A 20,580-nucleotide genomic window follows, 5' to 3' on the forward strand; every position below is an offset into this window, starting at 1 on the left:
GGTATCATCTAGCCGAACAATGGCTTTTTACCACAAGAAAAATTATATTCTGGTGTTTAACTAGTAGCGAATTATGCATGGGAAATTACATTTGACAAAGAACTCGGGCATATTTATAGATATAGTGAACTGTATTCATTACAACACGGTCTGTAGTTCTATCAAGCACAACTGTCGTTTAATGTTTTAATAAGCCGACACACTCATCTAGCGATTGGCAAAAGCAAGAACTTTTATCGCACATACCGCCATTTTTATATACATGTATATATATATGATGTGTGTGTGTGTACAAAGTGAAAGAGCGTAGTGACTGTACGCATCGTTCGTTTGCAAGTACTTTTGCTTGTTTAGGGAAATTTCAGCAATTGCATGACGGTCCCACTACGGTCTCAGCAGAGTAGCTGGCTATGACCAGCAATCGGCTGTTTCTGGTCGCGCTACCACAGTCGACAACATCCATCGCTGAGTGGAAAGCGTGATCTTCTCGCAATGAACAATGATGCTGGCTTTCCCTGCTTGCTGACAAGCCTGTAGCTATTGTTGTATGATCAGCTGCGTTCTCTAGCGAGAAGTCCAATATCAGGCAAGCTATCAATGAACGCTGAGCGTTTGGCCAGCCGTCCAGCTCCTTTAGACCGATATAACTAGCAGTGCTATCGAGCTGCCAATTACCAGACAAGCCATGGACATGTAGCTATCGTCAGCTTCAAGTTTTAAAGGTTACTGCCTGCTGCAGCTGACGTCTGCGACGTAACAGCGCTAGGAAGCAACCAGCCATGACGACGATGATACAAGGGAAGAACATCATCTCCTGGCAAAGATTTGTGTGTGCTCTACTATCAGTGCTTGATCCACTATACAACTGTTATTACGTGCTGCTACTGCTGCAGCAGCTGCTGTATTGTGGTCCGCTTTCTCCCCCAGTCGTGTTTGAGCATTTCCACCGTCAATTCCCTTCTCTCCCACGACGGCGGCGACGGCACCCGCAGTCGTCGGGTAGGCTGGAGCGCTACTCTATCGACGCAGTACCCACTCCGGAGTAACGACGTCGAGCGACCACGGAGTCGACAAAGGGATATCGAATACCGCTTACTTCGTGGGCTATCAGCATCATTACTATTGCTGCCTCGACGTTGACATTCGATTGTTCACGTAATTGGTCGGTCAGTGATCACTTAACAGCGCTCTGTGGCAGTAAGGTGGACTTTTATGAAGACCACTTTGTCTGGTTCCAACGACATTTGACCAGCTACAGTCGAGTATAGAACCTCTTCTTAAGAGCTCAAGGTGCTCTTGCGATTAGAGTTTCTCAGAGTCGCAACGTATTCGGTGCATTTTACGCGAAGTAAAGCAACTGGTCTCGTAAGCGATGTCAGCTAGCGGGTTTGTTCCCCAGCCTCTAAGGGGTCCCTCGGAAGATCAGAGCGTCGTGATGTCGATTGTACGCTTTTTCACCAACCTAGCAATGATTTTCTATTATATTCTTGAGGCGTGCGTACTAATGTTTGTGCCCTCGAAGTTCCGTATAAAGAGTATCAAGGATGAAGTGGTTCTAGTGACGGGCGCTGGCTCGGGAATCGGAAGACTGATGGCGATTAAATTCGCCGGCTTAGGGGCTAAGGTGGTTTGTTGGGATATTAGCAAGGACACCATGGAAGAGACTGCTAATGATATAAAAAGTAAGAGCATTTTATTATTTCTAGTGTTGTTCGTTTGTATCGCCATGGCAACTTAGCACCTTCGACAATTATTTGGTTTTTTTATAGGAAACGATGCATTTACTAACACATATACAATGTCTATCTAGAGATCCAGAAGTATGTACTGTTGGTTCAGCAAGAGCTCATACTAATTTTAAAGGGTAAAAAGTCCTTTGTACATTATAATAGGATCGGTGGGCAGTTCGATAGCACCGCTTTTCTCGAGAACCCCAACTGTTCCTAAGACAACCAAAGTCTCGATAAGAAATTTTTTTTCAAAAAAAAATTTAAGGAAAGATCGGCGTCTTTTTTTAGTGATAGAGATCCCACTGTTCCCTCTAGTTGTCACATTAAGGTCTTCTATTCACCATTGTAAAGCTGAGTACGTGCTCCAATCAGTCTGCTCAAGGAATTATTTGGACACTGATTACAATACCCGTATAGCTAACGTCGTTTACTGAAAGCCACTGTGTTAAAACAAAGCTTAGCTGCGGCCAATATTGCTTCAAATAGATTATCTAGAGGTTAAATTAAGTACGTCAGCTGCTAAAGTGAAGTATTATTATCCCGTGTAATAGATTTCATCTATATATGGATGATCTTAGTACTATCATACTTCTCCAGTTAAGTACTTCGAAGAACATAATCATGCTCCTATTTGCCCTGATTAGTTGGAAACTGAATACGATTTGATAACCAGTAGTTGGCAATCCGTGCAGTTGGCGATTTTTTCGACCTAACGGACGCCCTCTAAATATCAAGGTCCTTAACAGCTAGTTAACATTGTTGCACCTGTTTCCAAAATTATTGAAGATAGAAAAAATTGTGCTTTATTTTTACAGTTAGATCTACATACACATTCATCGATGGTTGGGTATTTCCTAAGTAAATGCTTAGAGCATCAATAGTAATCATAATTAAATAATTACATAAGGTACTGAATAACTGCGCATGACTATAGTAATTTGCAACATGTCTTAATAAATACTACTAAGATCTATATCAAGGAACTGAAGAATAATATCAATCAGTATACCCAGCACAGATACAATTGTATAGTAACACCTTTGAATAATCCATACGGCACAATTCGGTGGGCGTAGACAGTCATGTCAAGAAAGCGATTCTTGCCGCAATGGGACTTGGCTTGAAACGTTTAGTTCTACTTTCGGATCAAAGATCTTATCAGAGAAAAACCTTACTGTCTGGCTGCATTACTTATATCGAAAAATATATACTTATTAACTCATTGTAAAGTCTGACCACCAACAAATAAGCAAAAAGTTTAATCTTAACCCTCAACATAATTACCAATATCTGTTAATGATTATCACAATTACTGTTGTCATTGTGCCAAAGGTTTATCCAGAAAAAAATTGACGGTTTTCAGAAGACCGTACAAAGATTGGCCGCATACTTTGATTGTAATAACTGCAGCTGGATATTTGCTGAAAGATATATATGTGTGTGTGTGTACTGAAGGAACGATTCGTAGATTGTCCAGCAGGTCCTAAAGAAGAAACATGGCAGGCTGCGTGGCAAAGAGGAAACAACCTGTAGTCGAAGTGACGATATACGTATGTCTGTGCGTCCGTGGCGACCCAAAAACGTTCTCTAATGGCAGTTTTTGGTAGTCATAGTTTACCACTATTGCTTCGCATTGCAACAACTCGCGAGCCGTGTGTAGGAGCACCATTTCGATATCAATAAAAGCTCAATGTAAATGATGTTGAATTTTGTTGAATTACGAAAAAAGGAAGACCAACAGGGAAAATAGTAAATATAATAAAGGGGTAGGAGAGCATTAGAAAGTTATGAGGCGTATTTCTTCTAATTGAAACTTTCCTTTTTGTCTCCTCATTTTTTTCTTTCTTGTTCCTCTTAATTAGATAGTGTAATAATTTTAAAATGGTTTGCCATAGTGCCTTTGGGTACGCTTTCTTGGCGATGCGTGTGATCCGTGGCGCTGTAAGTACATAGAGTACGCTGATTTAGCAGCTCGTTTTAATAAATCTGTCTAGTGTAGCGTATTTCGTTTTTCTGATTTAGAGCATAACACAAACAGCTACTATTTACTTGTTTATTCAAAATGTAGTGTATGATCACTCGTTTGATGAGGCTGCTAGTCTAAAGGTGAAGGTCTAGTGCTGGACGCGATTGATGTTTGTTATATTTCAGATCGAGGCGGTATTGCATACTCTTACGTGTGCAACGTAGCCGATCGTCAAGTCGTCTACGCCCTTTCCGACAAAGTTCGCCAGGAAGTTGGAAAAGTGTCTATTATTGTTAACAATGCAGGCATTGTCACCGGAAAACGCCTATTGGACATTCCTGATGACAGCATCGAAAAAACCTTTAATATTAATGTCCTAGCTCACTATTGGGTTCGTACATCTGCTATGTATTTACTACGAAAGTGTCTAGCTTTTTAGAAATCTGTGTAAAGCACGTGAGTAACTCATATTATCGCAAATTAGAAATCTGTGTAAAGCACGTGAGTAACTCATATTATCGCAAATAGAATTTATAGGTTTGAGATTTTTAAACTGGGCATGCTATTGCCTAGGTAGATGGTGTATTTGACACAGACAGGTTTCGCCAAGAGATCCCCAACTTTGGCGTCCACTATGGCTACAACCATCTTGTCTATAGATACACAAGCAATTTAAGTGCTATCTTCCAATTAAATGTGCTTTAGACTAAATGAAGAATTATAATTATTCATCCTTTCTTGATATTCAGTTTATTGCAATTATTACGTGCAGTATTAAACGTGCATGCCGAAAGAGGTAGGATAGAGAAGACAATAGAACATGAGACTGCTAACCGTTAGCCTTAGCAATTTTCAGCTAGCAACTGATCGAGGTCCGTACGAGCTCGAAAAGCTGGTTAAAGGGAAAGCTAATTTGTTATTTATTTGTTATTATTATGTGCGATTTTTTAGTCACTCGTTTGATTAGAATGTTACCGACTATATAGATATATATACATATTGAATGCTCTCTGTATTATTTCTCGTAGTCGACTGTTATTACTCATGCGGTTTTTTTGGGTAAGGAAGAAACCACTAAAGCTTAAACGTCCCGTAACAATGTATCACTGTCCAAAAAATCAAACGTATCACTGCTAATCTGCACAGAAATTTGATGGGATCTTTTCAAAAATGAAGCACTCAAGTGTTGTAGTAAGTCCATAGTTGAAAGTTTTTATGAATGTGTAATATTTTAGGCGAGATTGAGCCTGTAAAGTTTACCAACTGTGGTCAGAAATTTTTGTTCTCCATCGGTATCATTTCAAGAAAGACATGTACGGAATTCGCATAACCCACTCTTTTAAACAAAACTAATAGAATAATTAACGTCCATTATTCATGGCTACATACGACTGCGAAATATACAGGTGTTACAATACTTATTTGATTTTTTTAATTTTTAAATTTAAAATAATAAACTATACATGAAATACTCAACGAACGGATCCGTGTGGCGGTATTTTCTGACCGTTTATAAAGAGGTGCTATGACGCCATCAACACTATGACGGATTGTTGGCCCCAGCATTTTTGCAGAAGTAAATTCGAATATATGTATAACTCCATTCGCTATGTGCCTATTACGTAGTCCATTTTGCCTTTCTGTTGGTTTCAGGCATGGCCTGCCAGTTCCATTAATTTCGCAGTTGGCTTAGGAGGCAAAGACGTATAAACATTTTTGACTTAAGTATGCCTGCTAATATTGATGCTCTTAGTTGCTCCGTTATTAGTTATTAAAGCTAGCACCGATATATTTAACATACAAATACATCAGTACATTAAAATGAGGAGCGCCTAAATACAAGAAGTTTCCAAGTATTAATATATCTATGTCAAAAGGGTCTTTCGATGAGGCCAATTGAACATCGCACCCCCACTTTAATGGCGTACCACACTTTTTTGAGATGACACTCACCGGGGTATAGAGCTGGCTGGATTCTGGTTTAGTACTTTTGCCGTCTGTACGTGTAGTCGATTGTACTGTAACGTTTTTGCGTATTTAGCTCAAAAAAGATGAGTGCAAAATCTTAGCGAGAGTATACAGAAGTTTCATTGCTAGAACGTCCAACAAAGCCTCGTTTGTATCTAGCTAAGTATTTTATCTCAAATTCGCTGATCTCATGTGTCAAGGCCATTTACATATACGTACATCTGTCTATATGACACCTATATAAAACCTGTATGAATGTTGTGAAGCGCTACTTTGTCATGTTACTATCTATATAGTAAATCAGCATATAGAAATATTCTGTAGGCATTAAATGGTCTACAATGTAAATACTTTTCATTTTTTAGAGTTTGATACGTATCAAGAGCACCACTATTGATACAGAGAATGATTTCCTTTACCACTTAGCCAAAATGACCCAATTTCCAAAGTCTTTTTAATACTTTCGTCTGCCAGTTTCCTTCTGGCCCGACACTTCGATGGTCAGCTGGATGGTCCCCCATTTGTATTATCGAAGTGGCAGACGCAAAGCAACTCAATATATCATCTTCTTATACACGAAAAAAGCAGGATGTATTCCTATTCGATATAATTTGCGTCTACGTTTTTCGTTATGCATAAAGAAGTCTTCCAGCACGCAAATTCTCCCTGGTACTACTTTTTTTGTATATATAATACAGTAATTTTTTATTGTGGCATTCTTTGTGAGGTAATTTACTTCGCTGGCTCAGTCACAATTTACCGCCACCGCCGCCATAGTGGCACAACAATCGAGACATTGCCAAGTCGTTTTTTCGTCGTCGTCTTCTTCTGAGCAGCTCGAAAGGATCAAATGATCGAGCTGCGCCTATCTGGCTGTTTTGCCGTCGCTCCTATTGCGAGCCGAAAATATATTTTTCGATAATCGAGTACTTGATGATGCCGGCTGTCGGTTTTTGTCGACTTCGCGTACTAAAGGCATCTGTGCGCACACTTATAAGCGTAATGGCGACCACAAGTCATTGCCCTATCGTCCGTACAACGCAGTGTCAATACACGGCCCCAGCCTCTACGAGTAAGCTTGGAATGGCCAAGTCCTAAGCGGAGAACGGAGGCTCTACACTGATAAGTTCAGACGAGACGAAATATGAGCACACTGAGAAGGTTGCTTTGCTCCTGAAGACATAAAAAAGAACACGCTACGATGAACATAATAACCAGTTGACTGATTACCGGCGCTATCCTAGTCGGTCAATACAGTGATGGTGGCGAACTCAAGCGTATTTGTACGGTTTCGTCAGGTTGATCGATCAATCACGCGCTTGAGAAAACAACGTCAGACAGACTTGTCGAGACGTCAAGTAGAGATTGAATGAGTAATAGTAAAAATAAACGCTTGTTGTCAAGATTGGCCGGACATTTTCTTGCACGTATTTTTTGTACATTAATGAACTTCCACCCGGTACACGGGCAACCCCTGAACGCTGTCCATTTTCATAAAATTCTTTTTTTGATAACGCATATGTCCACTAAAAGATTCCAGGGCGCTACTAATAACAGTTCAAATAACCGAGAAAACCTGCTTCTCAGTTTGTTGTCTCCAAAAACGTTGATTGTGCCAGCTGTCTATTGACCCAATTGGACAAGACTAATTCAATTAATTTGTTGCCGGTGTTGCGCAGGCTTAGCGAGCTCGATGAAGCTCTCCCTTCGTCAATGGTGATTTATTCAGTGATCTGCGACCCATTTGACTGCGTTGTACGTTTTACCGTCTTCTGTGCAGTTCATGCTGTCATCATCGATTAGCCCCCTCAGAATTTCTCTGCCCTTGAAGGACACGAAGGATCTCTTCTAGTTTAATGACCAGTTTCGTCTAATGGTTATATAAAATAGGGCCTCTCTGCCGTCGACTTGCCAGACACTCAGCACATGACACACTAATGACTAAAATAAGCCTAAGATCTTCTTGCCCGGACTATTTTTATGCACATCTGTTAAATAATTGTGCATTAAAATACATTAGTTAATGTCAAATTATATCAACAAAGAAAGAACGGGAAACATATACAGAATGATAATTCTACTGTACTCGTGAAGATATTCGCATAACACAATATGTAATAGAAGAATGAAATCTTTCGCCGCCGCTGGTTGTACGGTTTTCTTCGTGTATTTATGTGAACGAAATTAGATCTAAGCTTTGTGGCTCCATAATACCAAATATTATGTAAAATTTGACATTTTCATTGGCTTTAGGTTCCGGAAATGGTAAATGACACATCGTCAGTCTGCCTTCGATTTCGTTTCACTTCGTATCTCTGCCAGTGATCGGTTTTGCCTAATCCATTACCATTTGACTTATATTCATTAGATTGATTTATGCTTAGATGTTTATGCGTGATCGCTTGTTCTGACCAAACAGGAGTTACTAAATATCTATACTCTTTGTTTGATCGCAGGCATTATTTTGTTCTGTCAAGAATGAATACCGCTTCTTCATACTTACAAAAAAGATCGCCTGGAAACAAATTTGAAAATGTCATGCTTCACCATTCGATGACTCCTCAGAACTCTTGGATATATCTTGTAAAATCGGGACACATGCTATGCAGATATGCCTCCCTCAGAGTGCTACTACTTAAGTGGCAAAGTCACGAAAAAAACACTGCGAGTACAGTAGAAAAAATATAAGTAAAAAAAAAAAGGGTTAAAAAGCTTCTTATTAATGGAAAATTCTGTGAAATAGAGGTCAGAGCAAATGACTCAAATATTATCTTGGAATGAGTGCGACGATACGTTTGTTTTATGGACGTAGAAGGGTGTGTCAACAAAACACCGGCCGCAACCAATGCAACTAGACAACAGATACTAAAACAAAGAAAAATGCAGCGCCTTCTTTCACAGATACTTAGGACAATTGCCCAAGCTGGAATCGTAATACCAAGATCGATCTTTAAGCACCGAAATCTGAAAGTTGAGACGTCGTCGAATCGCGATCGCACAATAGTTTGGAAATAGATAGTATTCGTTTGCTTCATTGAATAACCTGCTTATCCTGTATTGAGTTCTTCACTTAACGCTAGCAACACATGATACTACGAATAGCAAGTAGTAGATCAGGCTTGCTCAAACTCTCTGTAATACTTACTATCAGATATGGGAGCATCCAGCGCGTTGCGGGTCATTGATACAAAACTGATCGTCGTGGAGATATGACTTGAAGGAAGACAATGACGATACCGGCCAAGCGGCCGAGTCGAGGGATTAGCGCAGCAGGTAGAGGAATAACTAACTTAGAGAAGGTGGAGGTGGTTGGCGAGGACAGAGTAGCGTGTTATAGCGAGATCATCAAATTGTGATACTTCAATCAGCGCACAAGTGTAACACCCGTTGTACACTTTACAGCCTTGATAACAACGTCTGTATCCGATAGAATGACCGAAGAGCGTAGCAGGAGTGTGTCTGAGTGACTCGCAATCAATGCGAGCTGATTTTATAGTAGAAGCATCTACCGGACGCAACCCGCATCTGCATCAGACAACTCAATAGGCTCCTTACCCGCTTGCAATCAGAATATTTTCTATGTACGTACACCATGCAGGAACTGCTTGCGTTTAGGCATCGGATCCGCGGAATTGTCTTAATCGGCCATTGTGTAAGCCATTGAAAGCAAACGTCCGCATTGGCCATGTCAACGGTGCTGTGACACACAAACTTGTTCACTTCTCCGCAGCTAAACGGATCAGCCAGACGACAGTCGGATACACGCCATTTATCATCATTTCATTTTCGACGAATATATTTCAACCGTAAACAGCTGCTGACATGATACTACAATCGTTAAAATGTTAAAAAAACTGTAGAGAACGCATATAGAAACTTCCGACGGAGATAATCGTTTTACAGATTCGGGACCGGTCGAGATAGTCTCTCCAGCTTGTAGAAGGGCGAAGTCAGAAAATAGGTCACTGATATCTGCACCCACAACGTCGTGAATTTAATATTAAATTTATTGGAAAAATATCGTGGTTGACATGGCTTCCGCAAACTATTTTGTCAAAGGAAATCTTCATTGCATACAAGTGCCTGCTTGCCAGCATATGACGTACAAACTGACAGTCCGATTGTTGGATTGCTCAGTGTTTACGTTTTATACTGCAGGCGTGTAAACATGAATAATAATAATCTGTGTTTAAAACTTTGTATTTTTGGATTTTCTCAGTCCCCGTTTTCTATGAGGCCTTATGGCTTTCACCGACAAGTAGGTCGTAGCGGCCTACAATAGGTGGCAGTGTGCTGTTTATTCTAGAAACGGTTCACCGTTGACGACTACAGCTCCGCATACTCCTTCAATCTCTTTCAATTAATTAGGTTAATGTATCGCAGATACGATGGAAATATTCGAACGTTGGGCATCACTCAACGGTCTACTATGCAACGTTGTTGATACTGCCGCCGCTGCCGTGTTTGGAGTATTGGAAATTCAACTGCAACTTTCTTTGCCTCGAATTTCCACAACACAAATATCGGTGGCGAGAGCCTCCGGCAAAAATTCAGAGGAAGACAGGTCCTCCTGTCCTCTTCTGTGAATCGTGTCTTCCGATGCTTTGTAGTTGTTTTGACTATTCCTTGCGAGCTGATAAGCGAAGCAAGCTAAAGCTCCGAATCGTGCACAACGCTGGTAAATCTGCTCGCCGAAAAGTACATTCAAAACAGGCTGTTACCTTAATCGGGAGCGTGATTTTCTGAGGGGGCCATTGTATCTAGCGCACACCTAGTAAAACCATGGTGAAGAATTTCACGTCCAGTACTGCCTTTAAGCATCGCTTCAGACAGCTGGCTCTCCCTGCATTAAACAAACTTTCGCCTTCGTCCGATTTCGAACTTAAACTACCTCGCATGGCTCTAAGCTTAACACATATCATTGTGCAATGGGTAACGTATTAATCTGCCAAATCCAAATACTTGCAGTGATTGAGGTTTTGACCCTGGTGTAGGGACACTTCGTATCGTAATGATTAGTGCTTTAAGCAATGGGCGTGTAACGTAAACAAGTTTGACCGGCAAACACGTTATCATTACACCATCATGGAGGGCGTCTGGAGCGCTTTCCACGTCCTAGCCATTTACTATAGCTGATTTCGACATTTGAGCCTACCCTTCAGTACAGATGAAAGCACATATGCTAAAAACGAACACAGTAAGCTGCATCAACGACGAGGCCACCGAACTGATAGTACGCCGTTATCAGCTCTTAAAATGACACGAATTTCTGGCGTACTGATTTGCGGATCGTTGTATTATACCCTACGCTGGTTGTATTACTGAGACACCTCTTCTATTATGTGCGTGTTCTGGTCAAGCATGGAAGGCAATGCTATTTTTGTATTTGCAACAGACGAATAAACAAAATTAACGAGAACACTAGACTAAGGCAGCAATGATAGAGGATCTGAAGCCGCAAATATAACGAGGCACTATGTTATTGCAGGCAACATTTTCAAATTTAAATATTAAAATTAATGCAATTCGCACAAGTTTAGAATAAACTGCTATAATAAGTTTTCGTTGAGAAGGCATACACGTGAGATTTTCAGGTTCAACTGCAAAAAGTTTCTTTGTAAAAGTTATGTTGATAATAAGTGCTGATTACTTGATTTGATCGTTCATTTCTAACTCTGTACGTAAGAAAATAGATGGTTTGGTAACTTATTGAATATCATTGCTTTTGGTAAAAATGAACATTTTTACCAGGTTGTCAAGGCATTCTTACCCGACATGCAATCTTCTAACCATGGACATATCGTTTCGATTGCGTCACTTGCCGGTCAAGTCGGTGTGAATCGGCTCACTGACTACTGCGGCTCGAAGTACGGAGCTGTTGGATTCGCCGAGGCTCTCGCTCTTGAACTCTATCAGGAAGGTGCGCCACCCACGTTCAAATAAGTATATGTCAATTATATCCGTGTACATTACCCACCTGTTAAGCGATTTCGAGGGGCAAAGTCATTAAATGCACCTGTATATACTCTTAGTGTAACGATAGTAAGGTGTATTTTTCAAAGAGAAATGGAAAATGTACATCGAATCATCTGAAATTTCTGTTGCTCGTTGTTTCGGTACCCCGTCAATCTCGTTATAACGCTTGTATTGGCGATGTTTTTTACTAGGCTATACTGGCATTAAAACGACGATTGTCTGCCCCTACTTCATCAATACTGGAATGTTTCACGGAGCCACTGGTGGGGCCTTTTCGTTTCTCGACCCCGATTATGTTGCGTCTTCGGTTGTCAAAGGGGTTCTCCTCAACAAGGACATCGTTATTATACCAGGACATGTGGCGCCTCTTATCGCACTTAGGCAGTACGTAGTTTTGCTCGCTGATTTCGTACTACTTCCGAATAACTTATTATTAACGAAGCGACGAAGCTAAGAAAAGTTTCAGGTTTTGTCGACTGACGTCACAGCTCTATACTGTTTCCGGCAACATCCCAGTTGAAGGCCTGCTGAGGATTTTTCATACACCACATTAAATATTCTCAAAGCGGACATACGGATGTAATTGTGATCCATATTAGCTTTCTCTATAATTTTTACGGCGCACTCAGAACGGGGTACGATGCTAGTTCGTGACTGTCCCTTGATAGCTTGAGCAATAACCTGATGATCCCTAGTTAAATACTGTGTGTGTTTGCTAAAGCTAACCCTTTAGATAATGATTTTCTATTCAGTAAAAAGGCCTGCCTAACCTGCAGACCGCTGCATGCGCCTTATAAACTCGGAAATCCAAACTTTAACTGGCATCTTTCTTTTCCACTTTACTGCCGTTATTTCAAGTTTGGTAAACTCAAAAAAAGGACGCAGCGATTGGCAGGAATCAAATAAGGTAAATATAAAGTACAAATCAATCTTGCTCGTGAAACATTGGAGTAGTTGGAGCCCGTTTTCGTCGTTGCATGGTGATGGGACGAATTTACTTTCTCTTACTGTATGTCACATCCGTTCTAATAACACTCAATACATATCATAATTATACACAGTTGTATATATATATTTCTGTGCACTGTGGCAAGGATCCACTGGGTGATCCAAGAGGAAACCTCAAAAGACAAGAATTTTACGTCCGCCATTAGATATTCGACGATGGCTGGCTTCCAGCATGAAGCGAAGTCTGTCCATACCCGGACTCCATCTTTATGACCCAGAATATGGTTTAAAAGCGTTTTGCATTTTCCGCAACTCAAGAGACGCTATATCATAGCGTCATTATGAGCTAACTTCATTGATCTATATAGCGTCTGATATTGCACAGTGACACAAACTAACCCACTAATGTACTCTTTCCCTTTAAGTGTCCGCCATAGGTTTCTTTAAGTCACTTGTTTTTATGACCTTTGCAGAATAATATGATGTAAAATAAACAGAACTGTGTCAAGTGTGGGTGTTGCCTTAATAACTTATAAATAGTTGTTCATCCAACTTACTATATGCGTTGTGTGTCCTTGTCTTATTTGGCGTTAATTTAATTAATTAACATTTCTGTAATGGAATTGCATTTTTATGTGCAAACTATTACAGCTGGATCCCGGTCCGTCTACTAAGGTATCTGTGCAAGGAACTGGGCTTAACTGAGGCGATGTTCACTTTCGATCCTGCGTCACGCTTCAAGAAAATTCACTGAAATTGTTGCTCCAATTTTTTCTGATCGACATAAAATGCATCATAGAAATTCTATTGTATAACCAACGATTGACTTAACCCATCAGAGGCCAATCTGTCATTGTTTATCTTGTTCATGTAGCCTCTAGGATTTTCCCTTCGGCTTTATGAACAGTTTTTTTTTTGCTTTTTTTTCGGTACCATATGCGGGCAAGTCCTAATATTTCCCGCCTGAAAGTCGTAGGCAAATTATCCTTTGAGACCAAGCGATGTTTGGTACTCAGTGTCTACACTATCGACGTTATTTTTAGACTAAAATACGATAGTAGAAAAAAGAGAATAATAAAAAAGGAAAGATGTTTATTGTGTCGTAACTTACATAGGGTTAACAGTGTCTGACCTGTTGGTCAGGCTGAGACGACTTCGCCCTGTTTTTTTTTTGTAGTCAATCAATTGTTAGTCATTGATTGATGTGGAATGTTAAGGCAGCTATGCTAGCGTATAGTAATAAGGTTTTGTAACATTCGTTGTGTTGGCCATTGTCCGCAAAAACTGTCGAGCTATCGCCCAACGATGAATATATAATCGTTTGACCGCTTTCATAACAATGCACATATTGTTGATCAATTAAATATATGTATGTATATATGCTGGATTTCGCTATATGAACAAAGAAGTTGTCCATAGATGCATAACGATACTCAAAGCATTCGAGAAGCAAACACCTAATAAAGCGAACTCAGTCAATTGTATTACTTATGTTATTGTATAGACACACGTATTTGAGTGGCATATCCGCTTCAAACACTTCAAAGCTAACTAATGACTAAATTGCCTGGCTTTTTCTATTCTTTTACACCCCATTTTCATTTGCGTCTATTTGTACGTAGCACCACGTTATAGTACTTGTTCAGTCGACTCTACATAATTTGTTATGGAAAACGACATACAGGCCTTCATTAGCATTGTTTACGTCTAGATTTTTCGTGCCAAGTGCTCCGCCCGTGGCAGTGGGATACGATGGCTAGATGTCCCGCCTATATCTTTCAAGCACTAAATGTACGTACGTAAAGCAATGAGTGACTCAATACTATATCTGTTTGATTGCTTGCTTCCATCTATGGAGCACCTGCCTGTGTAGCTATGTGCACGTTGATCTGTGCCAAGAGTGATACATGATTCTGCCCGCTGCTGTTTAACTCTAGCCCCACCCACTGACCACTCCGCCTGCGTGGCGGGGCCTAACAGAATACATCGCCTATTAGCGCTTTGCCTTTTTTAACGTTTTCCCTTCCATTTTCCTTTTTTCGTCTGACCTTTCCTTTTCCTTCTTTTACTCTCGCCTCGTGCGCGCTCTCTCCTTGCAGTGTCCTTCCGTACAAGAGTAACCTGCGTTTAGCCGACATGGTTGGTATCAACCGCACAATGCTTACTTATAAAGGAAAGAATTGCCACGTCTAGCCTCTTCTAGCCGTCAGGATGCCGATTATAAGGACGATGATCACGATCACGGCAATATGGATACTGAAAGCTGAGCCCTGCTTCGCTTACGGCCTGCGACGGATAGGCGTTCCGTTTATTCAGCGTCTAAGGGCCACCGCTTGTAACAGTTGGACCCTGCTGCCATAAACAAGAGGTATTGTAAACCGGTGAATCAGTCCCGTTCACACCTGCTCAGTTTTGTACGGAAAGGAAACATGAGTGAGTTAGTCGATCCAGTGGAGTAACGAGCTACAGCTTAAAAGACAGCTATAATAAATATAGCAAAAGTTTCATTTGAAAGCTAAATAGTAGATGTTGACATAGTCACATAGAAATATTTGGAGTTATTCCTCGTCCTGAGTAATCATAGGTAATAATCTATGATACGTTGCGAAAGCTTACATATGATATGATAAATGACTTTTCCGTTCAAAGGCGAGAAATTGATTGTTGTTCGCGGATATTGATGTTCTATTAGATACAACGTCACTTAATTACTGCGGAACAACTCGGTCGTACGATTGAGTACGGTGGCGCCAACCGCGCCTAAAATTATGTTAGATTATGTTGAAACGGAAGCCTTATATGGTCAAGTGTTTTTTTTTGCATTCAGATCTTACCTACTTGTCCGTTTCGGTAAGCGGATTAAAATGGATTCCCTCTTGCCGGTATTTCATTCGAGCTTCGTCTAGCACGCCTTTGAACGATCTGTAGCTATGTAGTGAATGAGGAATGACTCATCTAGAGGTAACTATCAAATATACAATGCAATACAGAAGCCTGATAAATGACGGTAATGTCTTTATTCATCGTTATAGATGCAAACATACACACACACACACACAAACACACAGTTACAGAGGAGGTGGTGCTAAAAAGAGTACGTTTACGTCATCTATATGGCACTTAATAAAAATAGTCAAAAAAAACTCACACAACAAATAGACTTTTCTTTCGACTGGGCATTACTTTGTTTCTGTATCAAGATTTAGAACCCTCTGTTTGTAGTAAGAAAATATTATAGATGGCCATAAGAAGTGCATTGCATCTTTGATTACAATTATATATATGTATATATATATATATATATATATATATACCTTTCTCGGTATATATATTTACATATATATATATGTATATATATATACCGAGAAAGGTATTAACCGTCGTTCTAGCTAAGGATCATATATCTCGGGTAATTGTAGTCATGTCGGGTTATATCATGTCAAAGTTGAGATTTGACAGTAGTAGACAGGTTCGAATTTTTTATTCAAGAATAACATTTCTGTAAAAATTTGCTATATTTTATAATTTCATTACGATAAACACACGGATGTTGGCAGAAATTATGGAAAAAATGTGCCGTGTTTATACGTTATCAGCTTAAAGAAAAAGTTCCGTGACTTTTGTTCTGGAAATTCCGATGTGAAAGGCGCCCTTCGTAATGGCCGACCAATTACAGAAAAAAAAAATGCTAAAATTATTGACAAGGTTGAGCAACATCGACATTGAAGTAACCATGATATCGCCGTAAAACTAAACATTCGTTAAACTATTAAAAAAAAAGCTGACTTCAGCGAAAAGCTCGCCGTAGCACGACATGGCACAAAAAGATTTACTTGATCGTATTGTCTTCTGTAAAACTTCATGAGAACGTAGTGGGATCGATCTATTTTTAAGGCGGTTGACCACACATGACGAAAAAATAGATTTCATAAAACAATGTACAAGCAAAAAAAAATGCTTCATTATTGCCAATTTCGAGCACGTCAGCTCTCTGACGCTATATGTTCAGTGGAATTAAAAACGAATCGTACACTATGAGTTGTTGCCAAATAATTGACTCGGACCTCTACTGCCAACAATTAACAAGATTACAGCTAACCATTGAAAAAAATCGACCGGAACTAGTGTACAGAAAAAACGTCGTCTTCCATCATCACGTTGCTAAACCACATACATCTTTGGCTTGCCGGCAAAAATTAAGCGAACTTGGATAGGAAATTTTGATGCGTCCGCCATTTTGCCCGGACCTTGCACCATCGGACGACCTTCTATTTCGTTATCTGCAGAACTCTCTTAATGGTGTTAAGTTGGTTTAGATGAAGAGATGTAAAAATCACTTGTTACGACAATCTTTACCTAAAAATCTTTGCTATTATTAGACCGATGGTATTTTTTTTCTTTATTTTACAATATAAAAAATATTCACTTCAATTTTTGCTTCAAAACGAGCAATGCTTTTTCGGCAACCACAGAAATATATGTATAACAGAATACGCTAGTAATTTTTTGCGGTAAGAAATAGAAAATCGCACATTAGAAGATTATAAATTTCATATGAAAATGAAAGGAACAGACTGTATTCGTTAGCTTCAAGTCACGTTTGGAGTAAACCTGTTTTTTTAGGTAGATCATGTTTTCTCTTCATTTATTTTTCCTTTTTTTTTTTTTTATTATTCTTTGCAGCTATTTTGACTTAAATACATAATAGTAAGCCAAATGTGACAACGACAAGTACATTTGACAACCTAGTTTGTATCTCATGTAATACGGGAGCTATAAAAAAAAATCAAACAATGTTATCGTACGTGAAGTATCTATCTGCCTTTCGGTTAATCCGGTTTTGGATGGCAGCAGGACAATAGAGACTGACCATTCTAACCAACTCACCGGCACCTAAAACAACAATAAGACCATTGAAGTCTTCGTTTTATCTACCTATCGAGCAATCTACCAAGGACGCTAAGTATTTTCACTTACCCTGATCACATAAAAAGCTGCTTACCACGGAAGATTGATTCTAAATATTATTTTTACATATTGTTGTTATTGTTAACATTACTAGGCGTCCAATTTTCTGAATATACGACAAACTCGAAAACAGACGTTTCAGTATCAAACTTGTCTTGATAGAAGTGGAACTTCTCTATTTAACGTGCCGCGATTCCCCTTACTGTAAAATGCATACAATATGTTAATGGCCTTTCTAATACTCAAATCCTTACTCAAATAATAGACAAAATAATATAATCAATCCTGCTCAACCCAAATATGCTGTACACTGCCAAAAAGTTGGACATCAATGTATGGACATATTATTCCCACGGTGAATCTAATATGAGAGATCTTGATGTTATTTTAGAGCCAAGCTTGGATTTCAATATCTACGTAGGCAAATGACTCGGTTTACTAGACGGGTTCGTACACAGGGCAATTTTCCGTTGCTTGACTTCAGAAAAAAGCCCTTAACTTTACATCTATTCCCTTCAACTCGAGTTTTACTAAAAGGTACGCAATGCACTGACATCTAGCGTCGTCTAGCTGAAACTGCCGCGTCAGGACTCATAAGAGTGCACAATCTAAACGTACTCGACACGCCCAAATGGAGAATAGGAAAAGCTTGAGACGGCCATGGTCCTCTCGCTCCTAGACGACGCAGATTATATGCGTATGTTTAAATCTGTCCGAAAGTCTGATCGCGAGATAATCTCAAGAACGTGTTTATAGTAGCACCTGCTGAAACCAAATAAATAATAGATTAATGTGTGAAGCCGTGAGAAAGCGAAGCTGTATGTGTTTATTACATAGCTCACTGGGTATTTAGAATTTGAACGCGACAGCCGAACTTATCTTTCCTTCACCATATAAACACAGTTTGATTAACCTGTTTTTTGTGATACACTGAGAAAGAGACCTGCATAATACAAGAGATATATTAGAGTTATTTATTGTTACTCAGTATAGTTGTTTTTTTTTTAAATGTGATTGGGTCTAATATCACATCTGTTTCTCGCTTAACATTACAAATGCTGCAAAACATTGCAATAGGAATTCGAGTGGAAAGCCGTCGATGGCTGTGTGGTATCGAAATTCACGGAATTTGTACGTCGTTGCCATAGATATACAGTATAATGTATTCGCACTTTTGTTGTATTCAGTTTAGTATAAACGAAAAGTACGTCAAGCCAAGTGCATCCTTTGTAACCCCAAATCTAATCCTAAGCCCTATGGGCAAATACAATGGGGAAAAGAAAGCATATCATTTGTTTCAACATAGCCAAGATGGCTGTAGTCTTACTTGACATCTGGCCCGAGCATTGACGGGAATTCGCGACGTCCAGTCTGAATTTAGACTTTTGTAATGGCTGCCTTAAATATGCAAAGAAGTATATTAGGTTTTGAACCAAGGTTACACCGTTTGTACTGATCATACAGGTAAGGGGGCATGTTACGTCGCATTTGAGGCATATCTATATTCACTCAGGTAGTTCTCATTAATAATTCGAGCGGCAAAATAGCGTAAATTTAAAATGTCGGTTTCTTGCCGGATATTTTTTTTATCACGAATTGCATTAAGTAAAAAATGTAAGCTGATTTGCAGCACGGATCTACCGATTACTTGCTTAAAACTGACTGACGCTCTGTCCAAGTCTTTATCGTTAGCCTTTACTCGAGATCTTAAAGGATACTCTACACTACAGGTCCTTTGAAGGTCAATTGTCCCTCCTGTTTATGAAAAGGGATTGCGTAGCGAACCTGAAAACTATAGACTTCTAGCTTAAGGTACTACTTCTAGCCGTTTGTTATGCAATATAATATTGTACGACAAATAATTTGATTCCCGTATCTGTAAGTTAGGACCGCATCAACTTGCAAGTGGTCAACCAGAATATAACCGAAGACATTTTGATTTCAAGTTACTGACGCTACCCCCTATTTCATTTCGCGACGAGATATACAAGTTTCTACCTACCAGTGGATCCTTTAATCTGCCTTTGGACGGATTCATCTTGAGACTCTGAGCCGGCACATGACGTTCCAAAACCCATGCGTTCCATGCGTTTCTACCGCATGACAGGGTTGATGATAGATTGCAGTCGAGATTATTCAGTAAGTTGTTCATTTTGAATTCCGTTGTCTCGTCTTCGACTGAATAGATTACAAATTATTATTTGTTGAAATTCCAGCCTTTGGGATCAGCTCCCACATACTGGTTTGGTACCGGGTTTACCTATCTGATCAGTCATTTGTGGTTAAAGACTATCTCTCAGAGCACAAGTTGTGTAGTTCCGATGTCCCTCAGAGGTCTTTTCTGGGCCCTGCTATATAACTGGTCTATGGTAAGGATCTCGAAAGTTGCTTATATGATCACAACGTTTCTCACAAAACCCGTGCAGACGATTTTAAGATAAAGCCGTCTAAAACCCCGATTTGCGCCCCTGATAACTAGGTTGCGCTACAAAAAGTGGTAGCGCAATCTAGTTATCATTTAGCGTTCCTGTACAACAAACAGAATGGTTACATTTGTCCTGAACTATGCTGTCCTTAAAACATACTCTGATGATACAGTTCATTTACTGAACGGCCAGTTTAATTAATAAGGTACAGCAAGAAGCATGGAGAATTTAATGTACTCAATGACCAACCGAAGTTGCATTACGTTCTAGTTATCTAATTATCCCAGCTTTTATATTTCAGGGTAGTAGAATGTGTCATAGGTGATATCAAAGTTGTCATGTCTACTTGATATCAAAAGACATTGCGCTTCCACAACGAACCAAAGGCCGATTTATGAAGGGAATAGCTAACAGATGAGGTATACCTGTGTATCGTTGGTGTTCTCAAATCGGCAGGAGTATCGAAGCAAATTTTGCTACCGAATCAGCTCAGAGGTTAATAGCGCAAGACTTAGGAAGTTTTTTTTTTATTTTGCAATCCATTAATTCACTCGGCGGTGACCGAACTAGATGCAACGAAATCGCCACGGTGATCAAC

General features: G+C 39.7%; 1 protein-coding gene across 2 annotated transcripts; it reads left to right on the forward strand.

Moving 5' to 3' along the window:
• The first annotated feature begins 591 nt into the window (after positions 1-591).
• On the forward strand, positions 592-15,744 carry LOC111266766 (epidermal retinol dehydrogenase 2). Of its 2 annotated transcripts, none has more exons than XM_022844518.2 (5): positions 592-1,682; positions 3,882-4,087; positions 11,416-11,584; positions 11,832-12,024; positions 14,688-15,744. In XM_022844518.2, exons 1-5 carry the CDS (start codon positions 1,373-1,375, stop codon positions 14,779-14,781), a joined length of 972 nt encoding a protein of 323 aa, XP_022700253.1. In that variant the 5' UTR covers positions 592-1,372; the 3' UTR covers positions 14,782-15,744. The 2 variants fall into 2 exon arrangements, with proteins under 2 accessions (XP_022700253.1, XP_022700251.1); XM_022844516.2 differs by lacking the exon at positions 14,688-15,744 and adding an exon at positions 13,240-14,072 and having other exon boundaries at positions 614-1,682.
• The last annotated feature ends 4,836 nt before the right edge of the window (positions 15,745-20,580 follow it).

Source organism: Varroa jacobsoni, unplaced genomic scaffold (genome assembly GCF_002532875.2).
Source record: "Varroa jacobsoni isolate VJ856 unplaced genomic scaffold, vjacob_1.0 scaffold_1113, whole genome shotgun sequence".
NCBI classification, from domain to species: domain Eukaryota; kingdom Metazoa; phylum Arthropoda; class Arachnida; order Mesostigmata; family Varroidae; genus Varroa; species Varroa jacobsoni.

Bases quoted from the DNA above. Each gene is read 5' to 3' on its own strand.
- LOC111266766 (XM_022844516.2), top strand. From the start codon at position 1,373: ATGTCAGCTAGCGGGTTTGTTCCCCAGCCTCTAAGGGGTCCCTCGGAA. The intron at 4,088-11,415 runs GTTCGTACATCT...CATTTTTACCAG, and splicing joins ATGTCCTAGCTCACTATTGG to GTTGTCAAGGCATTCTTACC. The intron at 12,025-13,239 runs GTACGTAGTTTT...AAACTATTACAG, and splicing joins CCTCTTATCGCACTTAGGCA to CTGGATCCCGGTCCGTCTAC.